Source organism: Bactrocera dorsalis, chromosome 3 (genome assembly GCF_023373825.1).
Source record: "Bactrocera dorsalis isolate Fly_Bdor chromosome 3, ASM2337382v1, whole genome shotgun sequence".
Classification (NCBI taxonomy): domain Eukaryota; kingdom Metazoa; phylum Arthropoda; class Insecta; order Diptera; family Tephritidae; genus Bactrocera; species Bactrocera dorsalis.
The window spans coordinates 25,864,194-25,889,645 of record NC_064305.1 but is presented as its reverse complement, the minus strand read 5'-3'; the positions used below and the strand labels follow the sequence as shown (position 1 = coordinate 25,889,645).

Below are 25,452 nucleotides of genomic sequence, written 5' to 3'. Positions count from 1 at the left end.
TTTTGTGTGAACCTTCTTTATATAATCCTTTATCTTTATATAATTCTTAATCCTTTGTTTTTAATATTTAAAAAAAATTCAGGAATTTCAAAAAAAAAGCGTAAAAAATGATTTTTATTTTCAGGCAGTCGCCATTTTTCAAAATAATTTTTTTCGTGTTCCCTGAAGGACTATAACAGCATCCTTACTGATTAAAAATTTCTTTTGATTTTTTTTTCAGACCACCAGGAGAGTCAGGATCAATGTCACCAGGATGCGCCATTTTTTTTACACCTGTCTCCCCTGCCTCAAGAAGCAATTAATATAACGGGATTAAACTTTGCACGAAAAATTCCGTTAGTGTATGCCACCTTATGACTAATAATTGTTCAAATCCAATAAAAATTGATCAAACCTCTAGGTACCGAATATTTGGAACTCAATACCTATAATTGACTTTTGATCGATATATCGGACCAATACTTCCTTTAGCCCTCATATATAATACTTAATATAAAAATTTTCGAACTTCGAGCTGACTTTGTACCGCATACATCGGCTAATATGTGTATGTTTACTCATAACAGTTACTCAAACAGTGTGCCTAAAAAAGAGAAATGTGAACGAAAACTTGGCGTAGTCCACATATAACTAATATCAGGATTTTGGAACATCCAGCTTACTTTACTCTATACTATTATTTTTTAGTAAGTGATATGTTAATAGTACATACATATGTATGTGGTATTGGGAAAAATAGATAAACTTGTTTTAAATATACTTACATGTACATATGTACATACATAAGTACATATGTATGTATTTTCATCTTCATTGACCATTTTAAACAGAGTTTCTGATGATTAACACTAGTACTGACAAACACATTAAGCTTGATTTTATGAATAGAGACAGAAAAACTTTTAGACTTAAGCGAATCGTAGCAATTACTTCTTATTTAATCACATGTATGTACGTACATACATATGTACATATGTAAGTATGTATATTAAATTTATGATTTTTGGTACTAATTTTCTAGTCCTTATTTAATCACAATTTATTAATGTTGCGGTTTTTGGTACTAATTTTATATTACTGCCAAAGTTCCGCTTAAACGCTGAGCGCCAAATGGTTTTACGGTTGGGTCAATATCTACTATGCATCTTTACACTGAGTAACAATGACGACATCGAAAGTGGCGCGATATGCGATGACAAAGCGCGCAGAGCTGAAATACACGTCATCACTTGAGCATCTGCCACTGCTATAGTTTACATTTCAAAATAACGTACATATGTAGTTACAAGTACCAAGGTATAAATAAATGCGACATTTTTCAAGTGCAATAGTTGAAAAGCATAGAATTAAAGACACTTGCGTCAATTTGACGTGTTAAAATACGAAAAATGCATGAAACGTGTTCAAAGTTCGAAGTGGATTTTGAACATATTACAAAGACGTTGCGATTGAATCAATGACAATTGCATTTATATTACTTATGTAAGTATATACATACTTATGTATGTATAACAATATAAGTTTAAACTTACGTATTGTACCATATATGACTCATACTGTGTAGATAAACAAAAACCAATCACAAGTGTTATTATTGCGAAAAGCAAAAACTCCGATTACCTTACTTCACTCAAGCACTTTCCTTCACTTAATTATTGTTGCTTTTATTACGTTATTTTCTTACGTCGTATTAAAATACTTATGTATGTATAATATACGTTTACTTTTATAATAATTTAAATACTCGCTACGTTGAAATTTGTCGAATGTGTATAGACAACACAAGCACAGCGAGTGCAAAATCTTACCCCTTAACCCGCTACCCAATGGCTGACAAACATCCAACAGCCTCAATCGCTGTACCAGTTGCGTTTTTCAAAAATCGTATGATTATGTGTCAAAGTCCGTGAAATGGCACATGAACAAAAAAATAATAATAACAACAGAATAAAATAAGAACAAGTATATACTGTACACATGAATGTATACATATACTGTATTGTGCGCGATCGTACACAATTGTGTTTATGTAGGACTGCGCGCTTATACAAATGTAATTGGGGGCGGCCGGTTGACACGTTGAAAATCATTCATACCCGTTTTCCGTTCGTAGGTTTTAACGTGCACATGTAAGTAGAGGGTTGAGGTCGTTGCTTGTGGCGGCTGCTCTGAATGTGACCATGAGCAAAACTCAAACGTCATTGCAAAGGTGTATGCACATACATATGTGTGTATGTATGTGTCTAAATGGCCTTTGTCCCAAAGTTGACTGCGTAGATAGATATGGTGAGAATGAAAGAATTAAAGATTTCCTTTTAAGAGGTTTATCAAATATGTATCAATTGATCATTATGGTTTTCGTAAGGAAAAATATTTATGCTTTGCGAGTTGCAAATGCGACACCGGTGTCATTAGTATTAATAATATTGTGAAAATATCTATAAATGACATAGAATTTTCAATGAAATCTTCAGTCAAGAAAAAAGTTTAACAATAATACCCTTCACAAATAAAGAGGTTTACATACAGGAACTTGATTTTGATCGATCAGTGTGTATGGTAGTGGTCCGGTATATCGGTGTATCCAAGAAGTAAAAAGCTTCTAAAACCGAAAAACTAGTTAACAAAACCAAAATGTGGATAATAAATATAAATTTTTTAAAAATAAAATTTACCTGAAGGAAGAAAAAATATTGCAAGTGCCAATAAATTAATTGAAATAAGATTTCTATCGTAACACTGTAAATAAATTGGGATTCGTACACATACATACATATGTACATACTATACAGGCATCTGTATTTATTTAAATGAATTTTAATTGCTAGTGCTTATTAAAAACTATAGATGTAAATTACACTATGCTTTAAATAGCAGTAAAATTGTAGTTGCAAAATCAAGGATAGAAATCAGGGGAAGCGGTAACCTGCAATTCCATATAATTAAAAACAAGCAAACTGGATTGGTTCGAGAATATATTGACTGCTATAGTTAACTGTAATTTACTAGCATTCCTTGTTCATTTATTCCCGTTTTATGTAGTAACACAAAACCGCTAGGTCAAGAAATAAAAATCAGCCAGCAAACAAGGCTTGGAAAATGAAAACACTAAAGGGGTAATAACACATGAAAAACAAGTAAGGAAGGGATAGTTCGGGTGTCACCGAAAATTTTATACTCTCGCATGATAAAGTGACAATCGAGATTTCATTATCCGTCATTTACATATTTTTTTATTTTGCTGTAAAATTAATTAGAATTAAATTCTGAGAGATTTACCGATGTTTTCGGTGAAAAATTAGGTTAGGTTAGGTTAGGCACTGAGTTCTTCGTGTTCGATATCAGGGACCTTGAAAAGTTATAGTCCGATCACGACAATTTTTCCACAAGGGATACCTCAGCTCAAATACCGTATTTGTGTAAAGTTTTATTCCGCTATCATCATTGGTTCCTAATGTATATATTATACAGAGAAGGCATCAGATGGAATTCAAAATAGCGTTATATTGGAAGAAGGCGTGGTTGTGAACCGATTTCACCCATATTTCGAACATGTCATCAGGGTGTTAAGAAAATATTATATACCGAATTTCATTGAAATCGGTCGAGTAGTTCCTGAGATATGGTCCATAAGTGGGCGACGCCACGCCCATTTTCAATTTTTAAAAAAATCCTGGGTGCGACTTCCTTCTGCCATTTCTTCCGTAAAATTTAGTGTTTCTGACGTTTTTTGTTAGTCGGTTAACGCACTTTTGGTGATTTTCAACATAACCTTTGTAAGGGAGATGGGCGTGGTTATTATCCGATTTCTTCTATTTTTGAACTGTATATGAAAATACCTGAAGGAACGACTCTACAGAGTTTGGTTGACATAGCTATAGTAGTTTCCGAGATATGTACAAAAAACTTTTTAGGGGGCAGGGCCACGCCCACTTTCCAAAAAAATTACGTCCGAATATGCCCCTCCCTAATGCGATCCTTTGTGCCAAATTTCACTTTAATATTTTTATTTATGGCTTAGTTATGACACTTTATAGGTTTTCGGTTTCCGCCATTTTGTGGGCGTGGCAGTCTTCGAACCTACCTTCTTATGGAGCCAAGAAATACGTGTACCAAGTTTCATCATGATATCTCAATTTTTACTCAAGTTACAGCTTTCACGGACGGACGGACAAACAGACACCCGGATTTCAACACTACTCGTCACCCTGATCACTTTGGTATATGTATATGTATAACCCTATATCTGACTCTTTTAGTTTTAGGACTTACAAACAACCGTTTTGTGAACAAAACTATAATACTCTCCTTAGCAACTTTGTTGCGGGAGTATGATAAAGAGTTGCTTCTATATATATGTATATACATACATATGTGTGTACTGTATATGTTTAAAGAAAACTTATTCCAAGACCACGAAAATTATCAAAAAAAAATAAGAGAAAACGTTAATTTTGGTAGCCAATATACCCTTAACAAATAAAAAAGTTACCGTACAATTACTGAAATTAGTTATTCCTCATGTAATTTCGAGGTATGGTGCCGCGTTGACAGTCCTTGACCGGATATTTACACCCGACTGTAGTGCGAACGGAACTTAATTTCGCCAGTTTATATGGCAAGTACATACATACATATGTATATGCTATAGCAGTCCGGTCTGAACAATTTGTAGTGTTGTCTTAGGCAATAATCTATGTCAAAATTTATAAAAATATCTTGTCGAATAAAAAAATTTCACACATAACAATTTGATTTTGTTCGTTCAGATTGTTCGGCAGCTACATATATTCTATAGTGCTCCGATCTGAACAATTTCTTCGTATATTGTAGCGCTGACTTATCCAAATGTTGTAAAGATATATGTATGTACATACATATTTTAGAGTATAAAAACAATGCTAACAAAAATAAAGAAATATCTAAGAATGATAAGTATACATATATACATACAGGACGACTTACATGTCATTAAAATTAAAATTATAACCAAGCAAAATGAGAACAAAATCTAAAAATAAGTTAGTTCAATTTCAACGCTAGAAAATGATAGCGCCTCACCGAAGATTTGGAGGCCTGTTCACGCTGTTGCGATCTAGCAATGACGACAGCAGTATAACACTTGGTAATAGAAATTAGTTAAGCACTACGCCAACTATGTAGTAGTGAAACACCAAAAACAGGCGAACAGCGTTGTCTACCTGCTTGACCGCGCGCCTGTTCGCCTAAAATACGGCAAGTACCTATTTTTTGCTCACATCCTAACAATGAAACGAAAGAAAACCCGGACTATGTGCGCTACAAGCAACAAAACAAATTGTGTCGAATGCTAGGCAAACGAACAAACCAACAATTCGACATACACCAAACTCGTGCATCGTCGGTGGCAATGGCAGGAAAAACACGCTATTATACACGCTGAAAATCGTATGAGATTGAGGAGAATGTTGTACAACACTGCTACGCTGCACAATTCCCCTGCACGGTTGCAATTGTTGATGCTTCGGAGCTACTTCGCCGCAGCACACACCCCTTTAAAGACACAATGACGAAAATGAAACGAATATAAGCAAAAAGAAAGCATTCGAAAATGTGGTAAGAGCCGAGCAGAGAGAAATAGAAATGAGAGAGCCAAAACAAATTGTGGTATATATAAGTATGTACATACATATTTACAAATGTGGTACATGCGTGCAAATTGTGGTACAATGCAGCATGCAACAGCGTATAATTATATATAAAATTTGTATACATATTTATGCGGCTTTTTATATTATATGTGCATGTGTACTGGAAAAGAAAGCCAACCAACGGCATGAAAAATAGATTTCTCTATAAAAAAAACACGAATTCATGTGTGAATACATTTAATTTTCAAACAGTTGCGCTGAAAAGTATGCAGCTTATACTAATGTAATCTCAGTAGGATCAAAACTTGCTTCTTTATACATATACTCCGTATTTCTGTGGAGTATTCAACTAATCACAAACTATAGTCCATCCAATGGCTTCGAATCTGGGCTTTTAGACGACCAATTATCTGCAGCTATAAAAACATGAATTTTGCTGGTTGTAAGCCACTGCCAAGTGTTTTTTGCCTTGTGTGCCGGAGCAGAATCTTGCTGAAAGATCCCATTTCATCATCGAAGAGAATATGGCTGAACTGTTTTTTTTTACCACGCCTTCTACATCTTTCTGATATACTTTTGCGCAATTTTAACGCCGTTAGTCTTAGGAGTCTCCTGGACATAACCAAACCATTACAACAGCTGAATGGTTACCAAAATTAATATATTTTATTTTTGAGTTTTCAATCCGGTAATTGGAATACAACTTTTTTTAATCCGATATTTGAATTTTAAAATTTATTTTTAATTTTTCAATCCAATATTTGCGATTTTTGGGATTGGAAAAAGTTGAATTTTAATTAAATGATTCTCTATGCATTATTGGCAACCCTGAATTTGTCTAATACAATTTTTTAGTGAATAGAATACAAATTTATGCACATATAGTAAATAAATAAAATATTGAAGATATATAATAAGATTTAAAAACAATATTTATGTAAGCACATAAAAATTTATAGAGTTATTAGAGAATAAAACGGGCTGTGTTGTGTAAATCCACACCACTTTGAGCAGAAAATGATAAATTGATAGCCCTTATGTATTTCAATAATATATAGTAAAAATAACCAGCACGACTAAAAATATTTTCAGGCTTGTAAATTGATAAACAAAATTATTAAGTCTAATAATCTCTCAATATATTCAGCTATTTGATAAGTGTTAAATTAATGTACCCAAAGTAAAACTTTACAAAACAGAATTTATGATAATCATTGACATAAATAATCAACAGACATTAGAATGCAATCATTTGCAAACGACTGCTGGTGTGGAATGAAAATCAAAACCCTAACTTCTAATCCACCAAAGCTATTATATAATACCCTTGACATGTGCATTTCTTACAGCAAAAAAGAGGACAAAAAGATATTTTATTTACATTTTGAAAGGTTAGTTAGTATGGGAGCTACATATGTACATATATGCTATAGTCGTCCGAACTGAACAATATGTTCAAAGATTGTAGAGATGCTTTGTACAATAATATATGCAAAATTATGATAGTTACTTATATAAAGTCTGCGACCAATGGTTAATTTTAAGTTGCAAACGCTTCATATTCATTTTAGGCTTTGCGCCGGTTTCTTGTAACTATATCGGGTATCTGCTGTTCTCAGTGAAGTGATCAGTTTCACAAGAGCCTTCTTTCAAGCAAAGCAAACATTTTGGCTTATTGGTGTAATTCGGAGCCTGAGGTTCACCTACACTACATCCTTTACACAGTTTTCATCAATAGTCGTCTTTGCAGCTTTTCTCTTTTTGACCATAATCGAGGTATCTGAAGCACCTTTGTGGCTATCTGTATTCTTTCATTTTCTTTGATTGAAGCAATTTTCTGGCATCCTGAACAGGGAATTTTCTAAGTGCTGTTTGGGTGTCTTTATAGAACTTTCTTAGGCTCTTATTAGCTGAGTTCGTCAGATCGTTGCTACCAAACCCTCTCTGCTGCTCATAGAGAACTTCTTCCTTGGTTGTAATATCATTCAAGTGCCTACTCTCTACAAACGAATGTACAGTGTCGGTCAAAACTCATTGGACTAACTCTAGTCTCACACATGTTTCGTCATAAATTTTTAACGTTAGATTTTTTTTTGCATAGCATATTCTATATTAAGAAGCAATTCAATTTCATTTTTCAACTTTTATGTAAATTTTATAAATTATAACGGAAGGGAAAAAGATAACAAATTCGAGCGGCTTAACTCATTGAGCTACCACTTTGATTGTCGAAATAAGCACTTCCAATGAATTAATTGATCGTTTTCTGGCAGAAAAGAATGTTGAGTTTAAAAAGGATACAATGATCAAAAAAATACGTTGTAGATACTTAGCTTACAACTACGTATGAGTACGCGTACAGGACAACGACGCACCTTTGATGTTGAAAAAACCACATATTTCCAAAAAAATCAATTAGCGCATTTGGAATTTGCGAAACTTCATATCAATTGGTCTGTAGAGCCATGGAAGTCAGTATTATTTTCAGATCAATCCAATTTTATTTTGCAGACCTCAGATGGAATGACATGTGTACGAAGATCAACAGGAAAGCGTTTATACCGCCGATATCTGCAGGGTACAGTAAAGCATGGTGGAGGTAATATAATAGTGTGGGGATGCTTTTCTAGTCAGGGAGTAGAGCCTACTTACAAAATGGAAGGGAACATGGCTAGGTTCCAATATAAAACGATACTGCGAACCCAAATGTTACCCCACGCTATCCAAAAAATGCCGCCTGATTGGCAATTTCAACACGATAATGACCCCAAACACACGTTGAAGTTGTGAAGGATTAACTTTTAGAAGAACAAGTTTATGTTGATTGAAAACTTATGTATGTCTCTCTCCCTCTGCTAATGGTAGTCACCTTGTCGCGGTGCAGAGGCTTAGTCGCAAGGCATACTCGGCGCCCCCCAACCGGTGTGGACGGTGCTGAATGGCGCCATCCAGGCGGGTTGTCGGGCGCCGCATGCGGGCGGCGACCAAGGACTACCACCTCCTAATCCAGGGTGCCATGCGACCCGTGCCCATTGGATGATTTGCAGCCAGGAGGAAAATTCGGCTGTATTCTAACGGAGCCTCCCCAACACCGGGCCGAATTGGGGTGTAACGGTGGCCTTACCGCGCCAAGGGGCTCTGGCGTGGCGGTTGACCTCAGAGATCGAGAGTTCAATGGAAGAAGGGGAGGTGATTATATGCGCCTTTCTAGATATCGAAGGTGCCTTTGACAATACGTCTCACAGGAGTGTAGCCAGGGCACTGGAGAGAAGGAAGGTGGCTACACCGGTGCGCAGATGGATTGACGCTGTGCTGCGCACCAGAATAGCTGAGACCAAAGTTGGCGATACAACAATTCGTCTTGGGGTGACAAGAGGGTGCCCACAGGGAGGTGTGCTATCACCACTACTGTGGAGCCTTGTCGTGGATGAACTGCTAGAATTGCTAACTGACAACGGGATCCGCTGCCAAGGGTACGCGAACGATATTGTGATATTAGCAAGAGGTAAATTTGAGGATACTCTCTGTGACCTAGTACAACGCGGTCTGAATCTGGCAAAGGGGTGGTGCAGGGGAGTTGAATTAAACATCAACCCCTTGAAGACAACCATAGTCCCATTTACAAGGCGCAGGTCCCTACCCGGCCTGAGGAACCTCACACTTGGGGGCAGAGAGATTGAAATGACTAACAATAAATACCTAGGTCTCACTCTGGATTCTACCTTACGATGGAAGCAGCACGTGAACCAAACGGTAGCCAAGGCAACAAAGGCATTGATGGTATGCGAACGGCTGGCGGGTAGATCCTGGGGCTGTAAGCCAAAAATCATTAGGTGGTTATACACCATGATTGTCCGACCGATTATTACATACGGGGCGGTGTCCTGGGCCTCTGTGGCGGCACAGGCCTCGGTGGGAACCCAACTGGCCAAACTACAGCGGCTGGCATGCGTGTGCATGACGGGAGCCATGCGGACCTGCCCTACAGCGGCTCTGGAGGTCCTGCTGGAACTCACACTGCTCCATATAATAATAGGTCAAGTAGCCAAGAACTCGCTTCTGCAGATAACAGCGGAGGGTGGTGGTAAAGGCAAGATAATTTCGTCCCAGACGATGGAGAGAATAAGTGGTGATATTCCTATTGCCCTCCTCCCAAGGGACGGCATCAGCAAAACGACCCACTTAACAAGGAAGTTTAAGGTTACCCTTGGTAGTAAGAGTGAGGGGAACGACACCACTCTTGAGCAAATGCTAAGGGATAGCACATTGAGGTGGTACACCGATGGCTCGAAGACATCGGAAGGAATAGGTGCGGGTATCGCGGGTCCGCGTACCAAGCTCTCCATTCCGATGGGAAACTTTCCGAGCATTTTCCAAGCCGAAGTTCTGGCCATAAGCCGGTGTATTGAGATAAACCTTCACCGAAACTATCGCAACGAGCGAATAGCGATAATCAGCGATAGTCAGGCGGCACTAAATGCGATTTCCTCTTACGAAATCAAATCGCTGCTAGTGCAAGAGTGTAGAAGAAGGCTTGACTTCCTAGCCGAAAAGAACCAGGTACACCTTATCTGGGTGCCTGGTCACAGGGGAATAGCCGGCAATGAACTGGCTGACGAGCTTGCCCGCTCCGCAGCCTCCACTGCTATAGTGGGGCCAGAACCATTCACTGGAGTGGGTCCCCATACGGTGAAGGAACTGCTCCCCAAAGAGGAAAGAGCGTGCAGGGAGGCACACTGGCTGCGAGCGCACGGGATGCGTCATGCCAAACTGTTAGTGGGGGGGTATAACCAAAAGAGGTTCGAGACTATAATCAACCTCCCAAGAAACAAACTCAGGCTCCTGGTCGCATTCTACACCGGCCACTGCAAGCTAAGAAGGTATTTATCAAACATGGGCCTCTCAGCTTGCGCAAACTGTCGGTTCTGCGACAGTGAGCCTGAAACCCCGGAGCACCTGCTATTCGACTGTAACGCAGTCTGTAGGCGCAGGTCAAAGGCCCTCGGATCCATGTTTCCGGATAGGGATCACACTGCCTCGCTAGCACCCAGTAGGATATTGGACTTCATCAATATGCTGGGGCTAAGCGAGTCTTTGTGAGCTAGGTGAGGGCACAATAGACCCGTGGTCGCAGTGCATGCCTCAATCAATAATCTATCTATCTATGTATGTCAACAGGTAGATTTACGGGTCCACGGTAATGAAAACAAGCTATTTGATACCTTGAAACGAGCATGAAATGGAATATGTGGCACACATATTAGTCATTTAAATTCATTTATTCCTATAAAATGTGCTGCAATCATTAAAAATAATGGGTACCCAATAAAATATTAATTTAAAACTAATTTATTTTCATATTCAGCTAAAGTCTAATGAGTTAATTTTAATTATAAATTCAATATATTCCAAAGATAATAGAAAATATGTTCTAGCATGTGAAATTTCAATGCTAACAGAACTGCAATCAATTTTAATAACTGATGTAGAGCTGCCTACAAACATACATAAACATGTACATATTTATATCGCTCGGCGATTTGTTATTTCGCCATTAAAAAGTAAATTATCGTCTATAAAAGAATCGTAATTTTCAGCGAATGCAAATTTTGAATAACCACTGTGATCTTACAACAACAGCAAACTTTTTGAAAAAAACAGTAAACAATTAAGTGCAGAGAAAGTTGAACATGTAATTTGACTATATAAACATGTTTGGATTGAAAACAGAGCAGACAAGTTAAAGCGACTTTGGCAACACAGCTGTGCTGGCACACACACATATTTATCCACACAAATATTCATTTATTAAATAAAACCCATATTTTTATACGTAAATAAAACGGCAATTCGATGACCTTTAATATTACCGGTTGCATATGCACACAAAATGAAAGTCGAATTCTCGTACACGTATCCATTAAAATGTAAACAAACACATACATATGTATGTATGTATCATTGGACAGCAATTGAAGCGCTATCGATAAATGTAAATAACCTAACACTAACAAAGCTTTATATTTAAAATGATCAAGGTTATTTCAACGTTCCATCAATACATTTATTGTTCCTCCATACTTTTGCCATTTTTGGATAATTTTTCTTATACACATTTCTTGCACATAATATGGACAAATTGATAAACAATTATGATAAACAAAAAAAAACGTATATATGCATGTTAGTATATACATACATACATATAAGAATTTTCTCTGCAAAAAAGTCGCTTGTGATATGTACATTTTAATCGTTTTTGAAGCTTTTGCGTCCGCACCAAATTCAAACACAACGTACATAGATGTTTAATATTTTGTATTTGTTGAACGCGAGGATAATTGACTTTTGACATACATACGTACATACACAAATTGCACATAAAGCTAAATGGGCTGCTTGTCTGCACTCTCATGCACTCACATGTATGTTTGTAAGCCGTAAGCAAACAAAAATTCGTATTTATAATAACCAAAATAATAATGAGTGAAGGAACTAAAAAGCATATGAAGGCCAGTCGCCTCACCACGATTTATTGTTTCAAAAAAGCGAAAAAATATAAAATAAAAAAGGGGAGAAATAGGTGTACCTTGCTCACATGCGTACTTCTGTTTATTTACTGGCGTACTAGGGTGTATTTTTCTATTTGAGAAGGTTTTTAAAACTTCGATGCAAACGAAGTTCCCCTTTTTTTCTTGTTAAGAATTTGTTTAATTAACAGATGTGCAATTATTCCATTGTAATTTGTTAGAAAACCGTCCAATCCGCGAAAATATAAAACACGCTACAAACGACTATACTACTTTTACATTCTATTAGATAACTGCAAATACACAATTTGTCATACATATACTGCAATACAATGTAAAATTTTAAGTAGTAATACATTTTACTATTATTTATCAAGCCGATTAAAAAAAACTTGTAAATGCACAAATACTATAACAAACGTTAGTTTATTTGCGAATTTACCTGTCCTAACTGGCATTAACTGCTGTAGATGCGTTGTTTTGTTAGCGTGACATTGCAGAGCAGCGTAAATTCAGCATTCGTATAGTTGTTGTTGCCGTCCCGTATTTGTTGTGTTTGTTAATTTTTATAATCAATGTTGTTGTTGCGGCGAAAAGTAATTTGTGTTGGTTGTCAGTTATTGTAGATAGAACATTGCGGCAGAAAAAAATAAAGCAAAGGGGAAATTTTAATATAGACAACTATGCATTTTACCTGAATCAAGAAAAAACAACTAATATAAAATTTAAAACATATACATATGTAAAATAAAATTATTAAACCAACAATCGACTTTTCGTAACCGATTTCGTTGCGTTGTTAAAGAACACATCAACATAATTTTTTTTCACACGTTCGGCGTGCACACACGCCCAAAACTATATTAAAAGGTAAACTGCACCATTATGTAAAATAACACATATTTCATGTAAAAATTTTCAATATTCGCTGTAACATAGAATCTTTCAAATTTGACTTGCATTTATATTACTTTAATGCAGTTTTGAACACACACACACCTGCACACAACTTCGCAGCAATGAAATTTAAACACACTATTTATTTTATTCTTAAAATTTAACACGAAAGCGGTCGTATAGACAATATTTAATTAAATATGAACAGAAAACTCGCATTTGTCAGTTGGTCACACCACGTTTCCCTTTTAAGTCTAAATATTTCCATAAGGTATGCTCATTGCAATGCCATTGGGCTTTTTATTACTTACTCACACACGTATACACGTTCTAATTTATTGCGTTGGATTATACTTGAATTAAACGGTAAATAAAATATTTATTTTACTATATTCACAAAAACAAAAAATAGATTGTTTGGTGCACACCCGTTTTATTTATTTTTTCTTATTCTTTAAAATCTTAATTGCAGCGATGTAAACAGTGAATACTCTCGGCCACGTTAGTTTTACTTCTGAATCAGTTTATTTGCTGTTTTCGTGTGAAGTGTCGAAGATAAAGTCGCCGTCTTTGTTATTATCGCCGCAATTTCCCCTTAAATCGTTGGTTTGATTATACACTCTCTCGCTCCATGAGGACAACAACAACAAACCATGTTGTTCTTGTTATAATTCACGCTACTGCACGCTCACTTTCTCCTTTGATTAAGTTGCCTTTGCAGATTTTTTGTTGTTTATATACATTTGTTACCGGTGCTCTCTCGCGGTCACGTCATCATTCCGAACCACCGCCGCAAACAAAAAACAAAAAACAAACGTACGAACAAATACACAAGTAAATAAAATAACGCAAACGCTGTTTAAGCCCACCTATTTTAATAATGGCACCTAAGTGAGGATTGATTATTCATATGGTATTAACTATATACCAGTATTTAGCAAATTTAAACACTTTTTAATGTGTAAATCACAATGAAATTGCACGAGCGAAATGATGGACAGCTGAATTAAGCACTTTTTAAAACATTTAACGACTCATATTTGTTGTGTGCTGCCAGGCGTCGGCGAATTACGATTTCAGGTGCCAATTAACTAAGAAAGACTAACAAAAGTGCTGACATATAGACTTTATTTCAGCGTTTACACCAAAAATATGTAAAAATTATATTAAACAAACACAATTTATGTCGTTTCATACACCTTCAGGACTATACAGTGCATAATTTAAAGATGCAAATTATTTTTACATATCTGGTAACTCTTGTTGACATTGTGCTCAACTGAGTATGAGCGCCTCAATAAAAAAATATTTCACGTGGTGTGTGTGCAAAAACAATACCACAAATAAACTTGTATCATTTTTTATATATGTATGTACATATGTTTACTGTCATTTTGGAAAGTGGCGTGATTTTCGCGTAAACAGAGCGCATGCTCGTTGGTGGGGTGAAAGAGATAGCAGATAATAATAGAAAACATTTAAACGGTTGCCGTATGTTGTTGAAAAAAAGAACGACTCCAGTTGTCAGATGCTGCACGGAAAAACAAACAAAATGTTATATCTTATTTTTCCTGCAATTGGCTACTTTGGCCACAAATGTGCAGACGTTATTTTTGAATTGTTGGATTAAATTTATATTTACATTTCTACGATATAGAATTTTACATACGTCCTAATTTCCCATTGAAGCTGCTCATATGTACATATGTATGAAGTAGCAATAATATTTTTTATATACTATGTATGCATTTAGGAGGATGGTGTCATGTGATTAAGTTCACGCAAGTGAGGAAAGTGATCACCATTCACTTGTGAATGGCCAGAAACGATTCTTTTACATATGGCTCGAGCAGCTCACGATATCCGGTCTTTGACCAATTATCCTCTGGGTAGGACAGTCCGCAGGATTGTGCGCTGGGGATGTTTCGACATAAAAAACGCACCCAATGAAAATAAACAACAAGCCTCCGATGAGTGAACCCCCTTTTGATAACGACCATGGCAAACGAATTAAGGGCTATGATTTGAGGGCTTGCACCTGGAATGTCCGGTCCCTTAATTGGGAAGGTGACACTGCCCAGCTGGTTGATGTAGAGTGAAGGCTGATATAACCGCCGTCCAAGAAATGCAATGGACGGGACAAGGACTGAGACGAGTAAATCCTAGTGGCATTTACTGCAGTGGCTTGGAGCACACCTATGAGAGCTGCCCCCGCCACGATATTAAAGTCGTGCTCGGCGACTTTAACGCCAGGGTGGGCAAAGAAGGTATCTTTGGCACTTCTTCTTTTTCTTAATTGGCGTAGACACCGCTTACGCGATTATAGCCGAGCTAACAACAGCGCGCCAGTCGTTTCTTCTTTTCGCTACGTGGCTCCAATTGGATATTTCAAGCGTAGCCAGGTCCTTCTCCACTTGGTCCTTCCTTTCAGAGCGTAGCCGCTGTCTTTTAATTCGCTGAACTATGTCAATGTCGTCATATATCTCATACAACTCATCGTTCCATCGAATGCGATATTCGCCGTGGCCAACGCGCAAAGGACCATAAATCTTTCGTAGAACTTTTCTCTCGAAAACTCGCAACGTCGACTCATCAGTTGTTGTCATCGTCCAAGCCTCTACACCATATATTGGGTTGTCAAAAAAGTCTTAAGGTATTTTCATTGAATCAATTCGTGTGGCACCCATACATCCAGCTTCTTAGTGACTCCAAGCTTCTTCAAATGGTTTATAACGGTTTGATGACTACTATGCCGGTCTCTTTCGACCAATTCAGCGATTTTATTGCAATTTTCGACGACAGGCCTTCCGGAGCGTGGCGCATCCTCGACCACCTCTACACCAGAACGAAAGCGTTGAAACCATCGTTGTGCGGTGGAAATGGAAACTGTATCGGGTCCATAAACTGCACAAATTTTATTGGCGGCTTGAGAGGCATTTTTGCCTTTATCGTAGTAGTACTGTAAAATATGCCGTATTTTCTCTTTATTTTGCTCCATGTTTGCGACGCTATAACTCACGAACGACTTAAAAGAAACGACAATCAATCAAACACGTGTTAGCGCGTGAAATGAGCTTTCCAAAAAGGTATAGCATGACCCGATGCGACGAATGAAACTAGAACTACGCGCTTTCAGCACCAACTAGCGAAAATACCGCAAGACTTTTTTGACAACCCAATAACAATACGGGAATTATGAGTGACTTATAGAGTTCGGTTTTTGTTCGTCGAGAGAGGACTTTGCTTCTCAATTGCCTACTCAGTTCGAAGTAGCACCTGTTGGCAAGAGTTATCCTGCGTTGGATTTCCAGGCTGACATTGTTGGTGGTGTTTATGCTGGTTCCAAGATAGACGAAATTATCTACGACTTCAAAGTTATGACTGTCAACAGTGACGTGAGAGCCAAGTCGCGACTGCGACGACTGTTTGTTTAATGACAGGAGATATTTCGTCTTGCCCCCGTTCACTGCCAGATCCATTTGTTTTGCTTTCTTGCCCAGTCTGGAGAATTAGCGGCGCGGGTGTTGCGGCCGATGATATCAATATCATCGGCATACGCCAGCAGCTGTAAGATTGTACATGCTCGATTAAGTTCTGCAGGTCGAATTATTTTCTCCAGAAGCAGGTTGAAGAAGTCGGACGACAGGGAGACGCCTTGTCTGAAATCTCGTTTGGTATCGAACGGCTCGGAGAGGTCCTTCCCGATTCTGACAGAGGTGTGGTGTGTGTCGATTCTCCTTTCACGGATCTTTTTCAAGATTTGGTGCATGGTGAATATTTAGTCGGTTGTTAATTTGGCAGGTCTAAAGCCACACTGATAAGGTCAAATCAGTTTGTTGACGGTGGGCTTTAATCTTTCACACAACACGCTTGATAGAACCTTATATGTGATATTGAGGAAGCTTATCCCACGGTAGTTGGCGCAGAATGTGGGGTCTCCTTTTTTAGTTCTGAAAACAGAGTCGACTTGTTTAGAATTGTCAAAGCAAAATAAAATATTTCTAAAAAGAATTAATAGTAAAAATATATCAAATTAATTTATTTTCACTTTAACGCAATAAAAAGCACCAATAACATAAGTGAACAAAGAAACCACCGTTATCAGTACATCTCCCTACCTGGTGCATATGTGCTAAAATTTGCATCATGAGTAGTGACGGCGGTATTGAAGCTGTTATGGATTGGCAAAGAATTGAGACAAAAAAGACAAACAAATGGCCTATTTACAGCTCACCAAACGTTTCAAAGAAAAAACTATTGTTAGACCCAACACCTGGAACGTCCAACAATTCAAATCGATTTGCGATTCTTGATAGCAGAGTGGACACAGAGGAGGATAAAGAGGAAACTGGAAATGCTGAAAAGAAAACACAAAAATACAAAGTTGAATCAACTGAGCGAAATACTACTCCCAAGCCTCCGCCAATAATACTGGCTAACGTTAGTGTTATTAAGGGTATACTAAATTACATATCAAAAACTGTTTCCAAAGAAGATTTTAGATATAAGTCACAACGAGATGGTCAAATACGCGTTATGATTAAACCCGTGGATACTTATAGAAAGTTTATAACAACACTTAAGAAAGACGAGGAGGTACAACTTTTAGAGTTGTAGTTAAAAATCTACATTTCTCTACACCAGTTGACTCAATTAAAAGTGAAATTGAAGAGTTAGGACATAGCGTAAGGAATATTAGCAATATTAGGAGTCGCATTACTAAGCATCCATTAAATATATTTTTTATTGATCTTGAACCGAACAACAACAATGCGGAAATATATAATCTGAAATACTTAAGCAATATAGTTATTAAAGTAGAGCCTCCCAGGAAAGTAACTGATATAGTACAATGTTTTCGATGTCAAGAATATGGACATACCAAGATGTATTGTACAAAGACATTTAGATGTGTTAAATGTTCTATGTGCCATCCAACCACAGAGTGTCAGAAAGACAAGGATTTACCTGCCAAATGTGATAATTGCTTACAAGGCCATGCTGCTAGCTATAAGGGCTGCAAAATTTATCAAGAATTAGTTGCAAAGCAGAAGTCATTTCTTTAGGCGGCAATCAAGTAAAGCTCCTCAGGAGCATAATGTTTGAACTTCTTACAGGACAAATTATTTTCACAATAGGAGTAGCTACCCAACTTATGCACAGATACTACGTGAAAATAGAAATTTAAATAAAATAATTAACAAACAATTTCCTGAACATGATATCTCTGTTAATATCAAAAATATGCAAGTAGATATTCGAATGGCTATATGGAATGCGAATCGGCTTTCCAACCACACAGAAGAAGTAAAACTTTTCTTCAAATCTAATATATTTTTGATATCAGAAACTCATTTTACAAATAGGTCACACTTTAAAATTCATGGATATGATCTAATTGTTGCAAATCATCCAGATAATAGAGCTCATGGTGGCTCTGCAATATTAATTAAAAGCGGGCTTAAATATAATATGATGGAAATAATAAATGAAAACGCTATACAGGCCGCTTGCATTAATGTTAAGTGCATGTCATTTAATATTACTGTGTGCTCAGTGTATTTTCCACCACGATTTCGTTTCAAAGAACAAGACTATTGCAATTTTTTTTTAGAAAACTTGGCTGTAAGTTTATCGCTGGCGGTGATTATAATGCCAAGCATCCTTGGTGGGGATCAAGATTGGCAAATCCCAAGAGCAGGGAACTATATAATTGCATAAATACCAACAATTTTTCAACAATATCTACGGGGAAACCAACGTATTGGCCATCAGACACCCGCGAAATACCAGATATTTTAGATTTTGCAGTTTAGTTTGGAGTAACACGACATCATCTGGATATTTCTGACAACTATGACCTAAGCTCAGACCATTCGCCTATTATAATTACTTATGGCACTGCTCTTCCAGCACTCTCAAATAAATATAAAATTGTCACACCTAGGACAAATATTTTGCTATTTCAAGATTGGATAGATGCCAAACTAAATACAAATATTTCTCTCAAAACTGATTTAGAAGTGGATACGGCTGTGGAAACATTTAGAAACATCATAAAATAAATGAGGTATCAGGAGTACTGCACCAGCCAAAGCTACGGCAGCGAATGCTGTTTTTATATCAGCTGAGCTTAGGAACCTTATACATAAGTAACAAACGAAAGCTTCGGAAAATTTGGCAAACCAGTAGCTCGATAAGCTGGCCGACAGGGGTAATGCTCGAAAATTCTACGAAAAGGTGCGGCGGCTTACAGAAGGTTTCAAGACCGGAGCATACTCCTGTAGAACCCTCCAAGGTGATCTAGTTACCGATGCCCAGAGCATACTTAAATTATGGAGGGAACACTTCTCCAACCTGCTGTATGGCAGTGATAGCACAACACCGGGAGAAGGCGAACCCGATACCCCAATCGATGACGATGGAGCAGGCGTTCCATTGCCCGACCATGAAGAAGTTCGAATAGCAATTGCCCGACTGAAAAACAACAAAGCGGCAGGGGCCGATGGATTGCCGGCCGAGCTATTCAAATACGGCGGCGAAGAGCTGATAAGGTGCATGCATCAGCTTCTTTGCAAAATATGGTCGGACGAAAGTATGCCCAACGATTGGAATTTAAGTGTGCTATGCCCAATCCATAAAAAAGGAGACCCCACAATCTGCGCCAACTACCGTGGGATTAGCCTCCTCAACATCGCATATAAGGTTCTATCGAGCGTATTGTGTGAAAGATTAAAGCCCACCGTCAACAAACTGATTGGACCTTATCAGTGTGGCTTCAGACCTGGTAAATCAACAACCGACCAGATATTCACCATGCGCCAAATCTTGGAAAAGACCCGTGAAAGGAGAATCGACACTCACCACCTATTCGTCGATTTCAAAGCTGCTTTCGACAGCACGAAAAGGAGCTGCCTTTATGCCGCGATGTCTGAATTTGGTATCCCCGCAAAATTAATACGGCTGTGTAAACTGACGTTGAGCAACACGAAAAGCTCCGTCAGGATCGGGAAGGACCACTCCGAGCCGTTCGATACCAAACGAGGTTTCAGACAAGGCGACTCCCTATCGTGCGACTTCTTCAATCTGCTGCTGGAGAAAATTATTCGAGCTGCAGAACTTAATCGAGCAGGTACAATCTTTTATAAGAGTGTACAACTGCTGGCGTATGCCGATGATATTGATATCATCGGTCTCAACACCCGCGCCGTTAGTTCTGCTTTCTCCAGACTGAACAAGGAAGCAACGCAAATGGGTCTGGCAGGGAACGAGGGCAAGACGAAATATCTCCTGTCATCAAACAAACAGTCGTCGCACTCGCGACTTGGCACTCACGTCACTGTTGACAGTCATAACTTTGAAGTTGTAGATAATTTCGTCTATTTAGGAACCAGTATTAACACCACCAACAGTGTCAGCCTGGAAGTCCAACGCAGGATTACTCTTGCCAATAGGTGCTACTTCGGACTGAGTAGGCAATTGAAAAGTAAAGTCCTCTCTCGACGAACAAAAGCCAAACTCTATAAGTCGCTCATAATTCCCGTCCTGCTATATGGTGCAGAGGCTTGGACGATGACAACAACCGATGAGTCGACGTTGCGAGTTTTCGAAAGAAAAGTTCTGCGAAAGATTTATGGTCATTTGCGCGTTGGCCACGGCGAATATCGCATTCGATGGAACGATGATCTGTACGAGATATACGACGACATTGACATAGTTCAGCGAATTAAAAGACAGCGGCTACGCTGGCTAGGTCATATTGTCCGGATGGATGAAAACACTCCGGCTCTGAAAGTATTCGACGCAGTACCCGCCGCGGGAAGCAGAGGAAGAGGAAGACCTCCACTCCGTTGGAAGGACCAAGTGGAAAAGGACCTGGCTTCGCTTGGAATATCCAATTGGCGCCACGTAGCGAAGAGAAGAAACGACTGGCGCGCTATTGTTGACTCGGCTATCATCGCGTAAGCGGTGTCTACGCCAGTAAAGAAGAAGAAGAAGTAGGTGTCCAATTGATAAAACAAGGTACAATACAGCGTCAAACCAACTTAAAAAACGTGTACATGAAATAAGAAATGAAGCAACTTCAGAGTTTCTCAAAAGTCTGGATCCTAACGCGAAAGACTACGAATACAGCCTTTGGAGAGCTACCAAATATTTAAAGCGACCTACAAAGCGAAATGTTACCATACGTAATTATAACGGAGTTTGGTGTAAAACTGCCATAGAAAAGGTTGAAGCATTTGCACAACATTTATACTCAACGCGTCAACCAAACTCAAATCTTGCATCTGAAGATACTGAAATATACGTAATACAGTTCCTGGATGTACCTTGTCAAATGTGTCTTCCAATTCGCAAAATAACTGTTTCTGGAATTAAGGAAGAATTCGCCAAAATGAACCAAAAAAAGTCACCAGGCTACGATAAAATTGACGGAAGAGTTACGAAAATGCTAACTCAAAAGAGTATTATATTTTTATCACTAATTTATAATGCAATTTTGAGGTTAGATCACTTTCCTACGCAATGGAAATGTGCGGAGGTTATAATGATTCCAAAACAAAACAAACCCGAAAATATTTTGTCGTCCTACCGTCCTATTAGCTTGCTGGTGACATTCTCTAAAGTCTTTGAAAGAATACTTATGAGTAGATTGTAACCAGTTTTGGATAAATGCAATATAATACCGGAACATCAGTTTGGTTTTAGGAGAGGTCATGGGACTCGAGATTAATGTCATCGTATAGTAAATATAATTACAAATGTTTCGAGGAAAAACTGTATTCTGCGGCAGTATTTCTGGATGTACAACAAGCATTTGACCGAGTCTGGCATCCAGGCTTGTTATATAAACTGAAAAAAATACTTCCTGCTCCATTTTTTCTGTGTTGAAATCATATTTAAACAATCACCACTTTTATGTTCAAATGGAAGAGAAATGTTAAAACTATACAGTATCCGTGCTGGTGTCCCACAGGGCAGTGTTCTGGGACCTGTCCTTTACACAATATTCACTGCTGATCTTCCTGTTGTTGGTGATGTTCAAGTAGCCACTTGCCATGGATAATGGGATGCCCAACTTAAGGTAGAATTAGAGGTGTCATAACCATGTCCATATAAAACAGCTGATTGAACCAAATTTACGGGGAACAATGTTTCCAATTAGAGGTGCATTACCATAACAACATGCCCATAACCATAACCATAGATATCAATTGAATTTTGATTTTCGCTGTAACCATAATCAGCTGTTTGTTGATTTTTTGACTTTTCATTTGAAAATTCGTTTGCATTTTGTTTTGTTCGCCTCATAATTTTGTATTTATAAATAATAATCTATTAATCAAAATGAATGATATTAAATTAATAGAATGTGTGCGGAATTCGCCATGCCTATATGACAAGAGTAATGCTATAATATTAAGAAATAATGTATCGATTTCTTCGTCACTGCTCATTTTATTTAATTTGTGTGGCACTTTTGAAATGAAAACAAAAATTCCGAATGAAAGATCAGCTGATTATGGTTATGGCATCAATAATCGGTAATAGTAAATATCGTTACGGTTATGACAACGGTTATGGGTATGGCGATATGTTAATCTAATTCTACCTTTATTCCAGTGTGAGAGTGCCTCAAAATAAGCGTTTTTTATAACATTTTCCATTATGACCAGAACGAAAAAAATAAAAAATTTTGGGCATTTTAAATTAAAACACCCAACATTTAGTACGAATAAAAATTACTATGTAGTGGCTATTTATTATATGGAGAAACTATTTAAATATTTTTAAAGTATATTAGAAGAACTGATTTTTGACCTTTCAATACCCAAAACAAGGACTTAAGCTTGTTTGCTCTCATTCATTAAATTTGTTTATTCATTTTCCATTAAAAATAATAAATAATACTATGATGCTTCAAATTACAAAACATTTCATCAAATACCTTTAAATATCACAAATTTACTTAATTTTCATTGTTTTACATTTTTATAAGTGGTCTTGAACGATGCAACAAATCCCTCCGTTTATATATTTTTTGATAAGATTTCAATCTGGCCATCGCTCGTTTCCAATTGCTAAACGTCAAAACCACCTAAATCGCTCGAGCGATGGCCAGATTGAAATCTTACCCAAGAACTGGAAGTGAGAGAAGAGTTGGACATCTCTTTATCTCTGCTTACCCAAAAAATATGAAAACGGAAGGATTTGTTGCATCGTTCAAGACCAATTATAAACAATGTAAAACAATGAAAATTAAGTAAATTTGTGATATTTGTGATATTTAAAGGTATTTGATGAAACGTTTTGTAATGTGATACATCATAAGGGGTATTCTCTTGCTCTTGCAAAACCCGGTGCACGGTGCAAGCATTGCAAATTTACAACGGCACAACAACAAACACACGCAGAAAAATATTTGCAAGGGCTGTGAAATATGTCAGACCAAAACCCGTGTATATTAGCGTGCAATGTCACGCAAAAATAAAATTGTAACCCTGTTGTAGTTGCCATTTTACATAAAGACATATTACGACGTTAAATTGTTGAGAAAGGTAAATTTGAACTAGATTTTATAATTTCTATTTAAATTATAAAGTTTTGTTACAGTTTTTTTTTGTTAAAAATGCATGCAGAAGGTGCGCCAATTCACAATAGCCATGCACAATAGTCATTTACAATAAATTGACTGAATCAGTCGCTCATATATCACTAGATTCTGCAATGGGTGCTCTCGTGCCCTTGTATATTTCGGTGTAGTATTTTTGCAATCTGCAATCTTGCAAGAGCAAGAGAATACCCCTATAGTATTATTTTCAATGGAAATTTATTAAAACCATTTATTGATTAAGAGCTAAAAGGCTTAAATCCTTTTATTGGGTATTGAAAGTTCACAAGTCAATTGTTGTAATATACTTTAAAAAGATTTAAATAGTTTCTCCATATAATAAATAACCACTATATAGTAGTTTTTATTCGTACTAAATGTTGGGTGTTTTAATTTAAAATGCCCAAAAATTTTTATTTTGTTCGATCTGGCCATAATGGAAAATGTTATAAAAAACGCTTATTTTGAGGCGCTCACACACTGGAATAAGTTTAACAACCCTTTATCCCTGCTTTGCATTTTTTTGTTGTTTACATACATTTGTTACCGGTGCTCTCTCGCGGGCACGTCATTATTGCGAAGCAGCGCCGCAAAAAATAACAATCCAACGTACAAACATACACACAAACACACAGGCAAATAACCTAACGAAAACTTTTTGTTGCCTACCTATTTTAAAATGGCGCGTAACTGAGGATTCATTATGCATACAGTACAAATTTGACCATTTTTAAATCACAATGGAATTGCACGAGCGAAATAATGGACAGCTGAAATGAGCACTTTTAAAAACATTTAAGGCATTCCTCCAAACAATTTTGAAAAAATCGAAATTTTTTTGTTCATAAATTGCTACTGTATACTCGTAGAAATAGTATATAATTAGTCCTGAAGGTCAGCAAAACCAAAGCAGGTATAAAAAGTGAGGAGCGCTGCGGGAAATCCGGCCGCTCGAACGCCTTCGGCAGCGTCAGCTTCTGCGTGCCTTTGGTTTAAACTGATGTTTTTCCGAACCACGTGGATGACACTCTCATTTCAAAACTATTGCACTTATCGATATGAACCAAACGGCATTTTACTCTTTAGATGTCTGGCTATGGCCTGAAGCAGTTATAAACAATTAAAAGTGAAAAAAGGGTTAAAAAAAATCAAAAGTCTGCCATTTTGTTTTTTTTTTATTGAAAATGTTTCATTCTGGTTCAGGCCATAGCTAATTCGATACAGAACATGAAACCGTTTTGTTTTTTGCTTTCAGATAATTCTTTTCCAAGAAATGATGTCATCCATCTACGAATCGGATGAGTTTCAGCAGCCATTTTCAGGACCGCCATTTTGAAAAAAAAAATAAAAAAAAAAAATTTTCAAGTAATTTAAAAATTTTTTCATATGTAAAAAAAAAAATGATTACTCAACATGTTTCGTAATAAAAATTAAATTTATTGAAAAAATTACGTTTTTTAGAGGAACCTGGCCTTAACGACTCATATTTGTTGTGTGCTGCCAGGCGTCGACGAATTACGATTTCAGGTGCCAATTAACGACGTACGTATTTCACCGTTTGCAGCAAAAAATTGCAAAAAGTTACATTAAACAAACACAATTTCACGCACTTTTAAAGCTGCAATTTCTTTTTTATGTAGCTGGTAACTAATGAGGACATTGTACTGAGTATGAGTATCCAGTTGCACCGAGAAGTTAAAATAAACAAAATTATGCATTTCCTTATATTTGCTGCAATTGGCTACTTTGGCTGTGTGCGAAACGGTAGAAAAATTAAAAAATA

The 25,452-nt window shown here is 37.2% G+C and overlaps 2 protein-coding genes across 12 annotated transcripts in view; one reads left to right on the top strand and one right to left on the bottom strand.

Annotated features, from left to right (window-relative positions):
* Positions 1-14,071, bottom strand: part of LOC105222296 (fatty acid CoA ligase Acsl3) — a 44,046-nt gene extending 29,975 nt beyond the window's left edge. For 2 of the 10 annotated variants that reach the window (XM_049451623.1, XM_049451628.1), the window contains exons 1-2: positions 13,369-13,580; positions 12,603-12,854 (exon numbers count right to left, since the gene is read on the bottom strand). The gene's annotated coding sequence lies outside the window, so the exon portion shown is untranslated. Of the gene's footprint in view, positions 1-12,602; positions 12,855-13,368; positions 13,581-13,926 lie in introns of those variants that run through there. The other 8 variants (XM_049451622.1, XM_011199537.4, XM_049451624.1 and 5 more) reach the window with 5 other exon arrangements.
* Positions 14,072-17,031: 2,960 nt separating this feature from the next.
* LOC105222298 (uncharacterized) lies at positions 17,032-25,062 on the top strand. Of its 2 annotated transcripts, none has more exons than XM_049452474.1 (2): positions 17,032-17,497; positions 24,925-25,062. In XM_049452474.1, the coding sequence occupies exons 1-2, from the start codon at positions 17,204-17,206 to the stop codon at positions 25,003-25,005; spliced, it is 375 nt and encodes a 124-aa protein (XP_049308431.1). In that variant the 5' UTR covers positions 17,032-17,203; the 3' UTR covers positions 25,006-25,062. The 2 variants fall into 2 exon arrangements, 1 of the variants encoding a protein (XP_049308431.1); XR_007422323.1 differs by lacking the exon at positions 17,032-17,497 and adding an exon at positions 23,166-23,351.
* Positions 25,063-25,452: the final 390 nt, after the last annotated feature.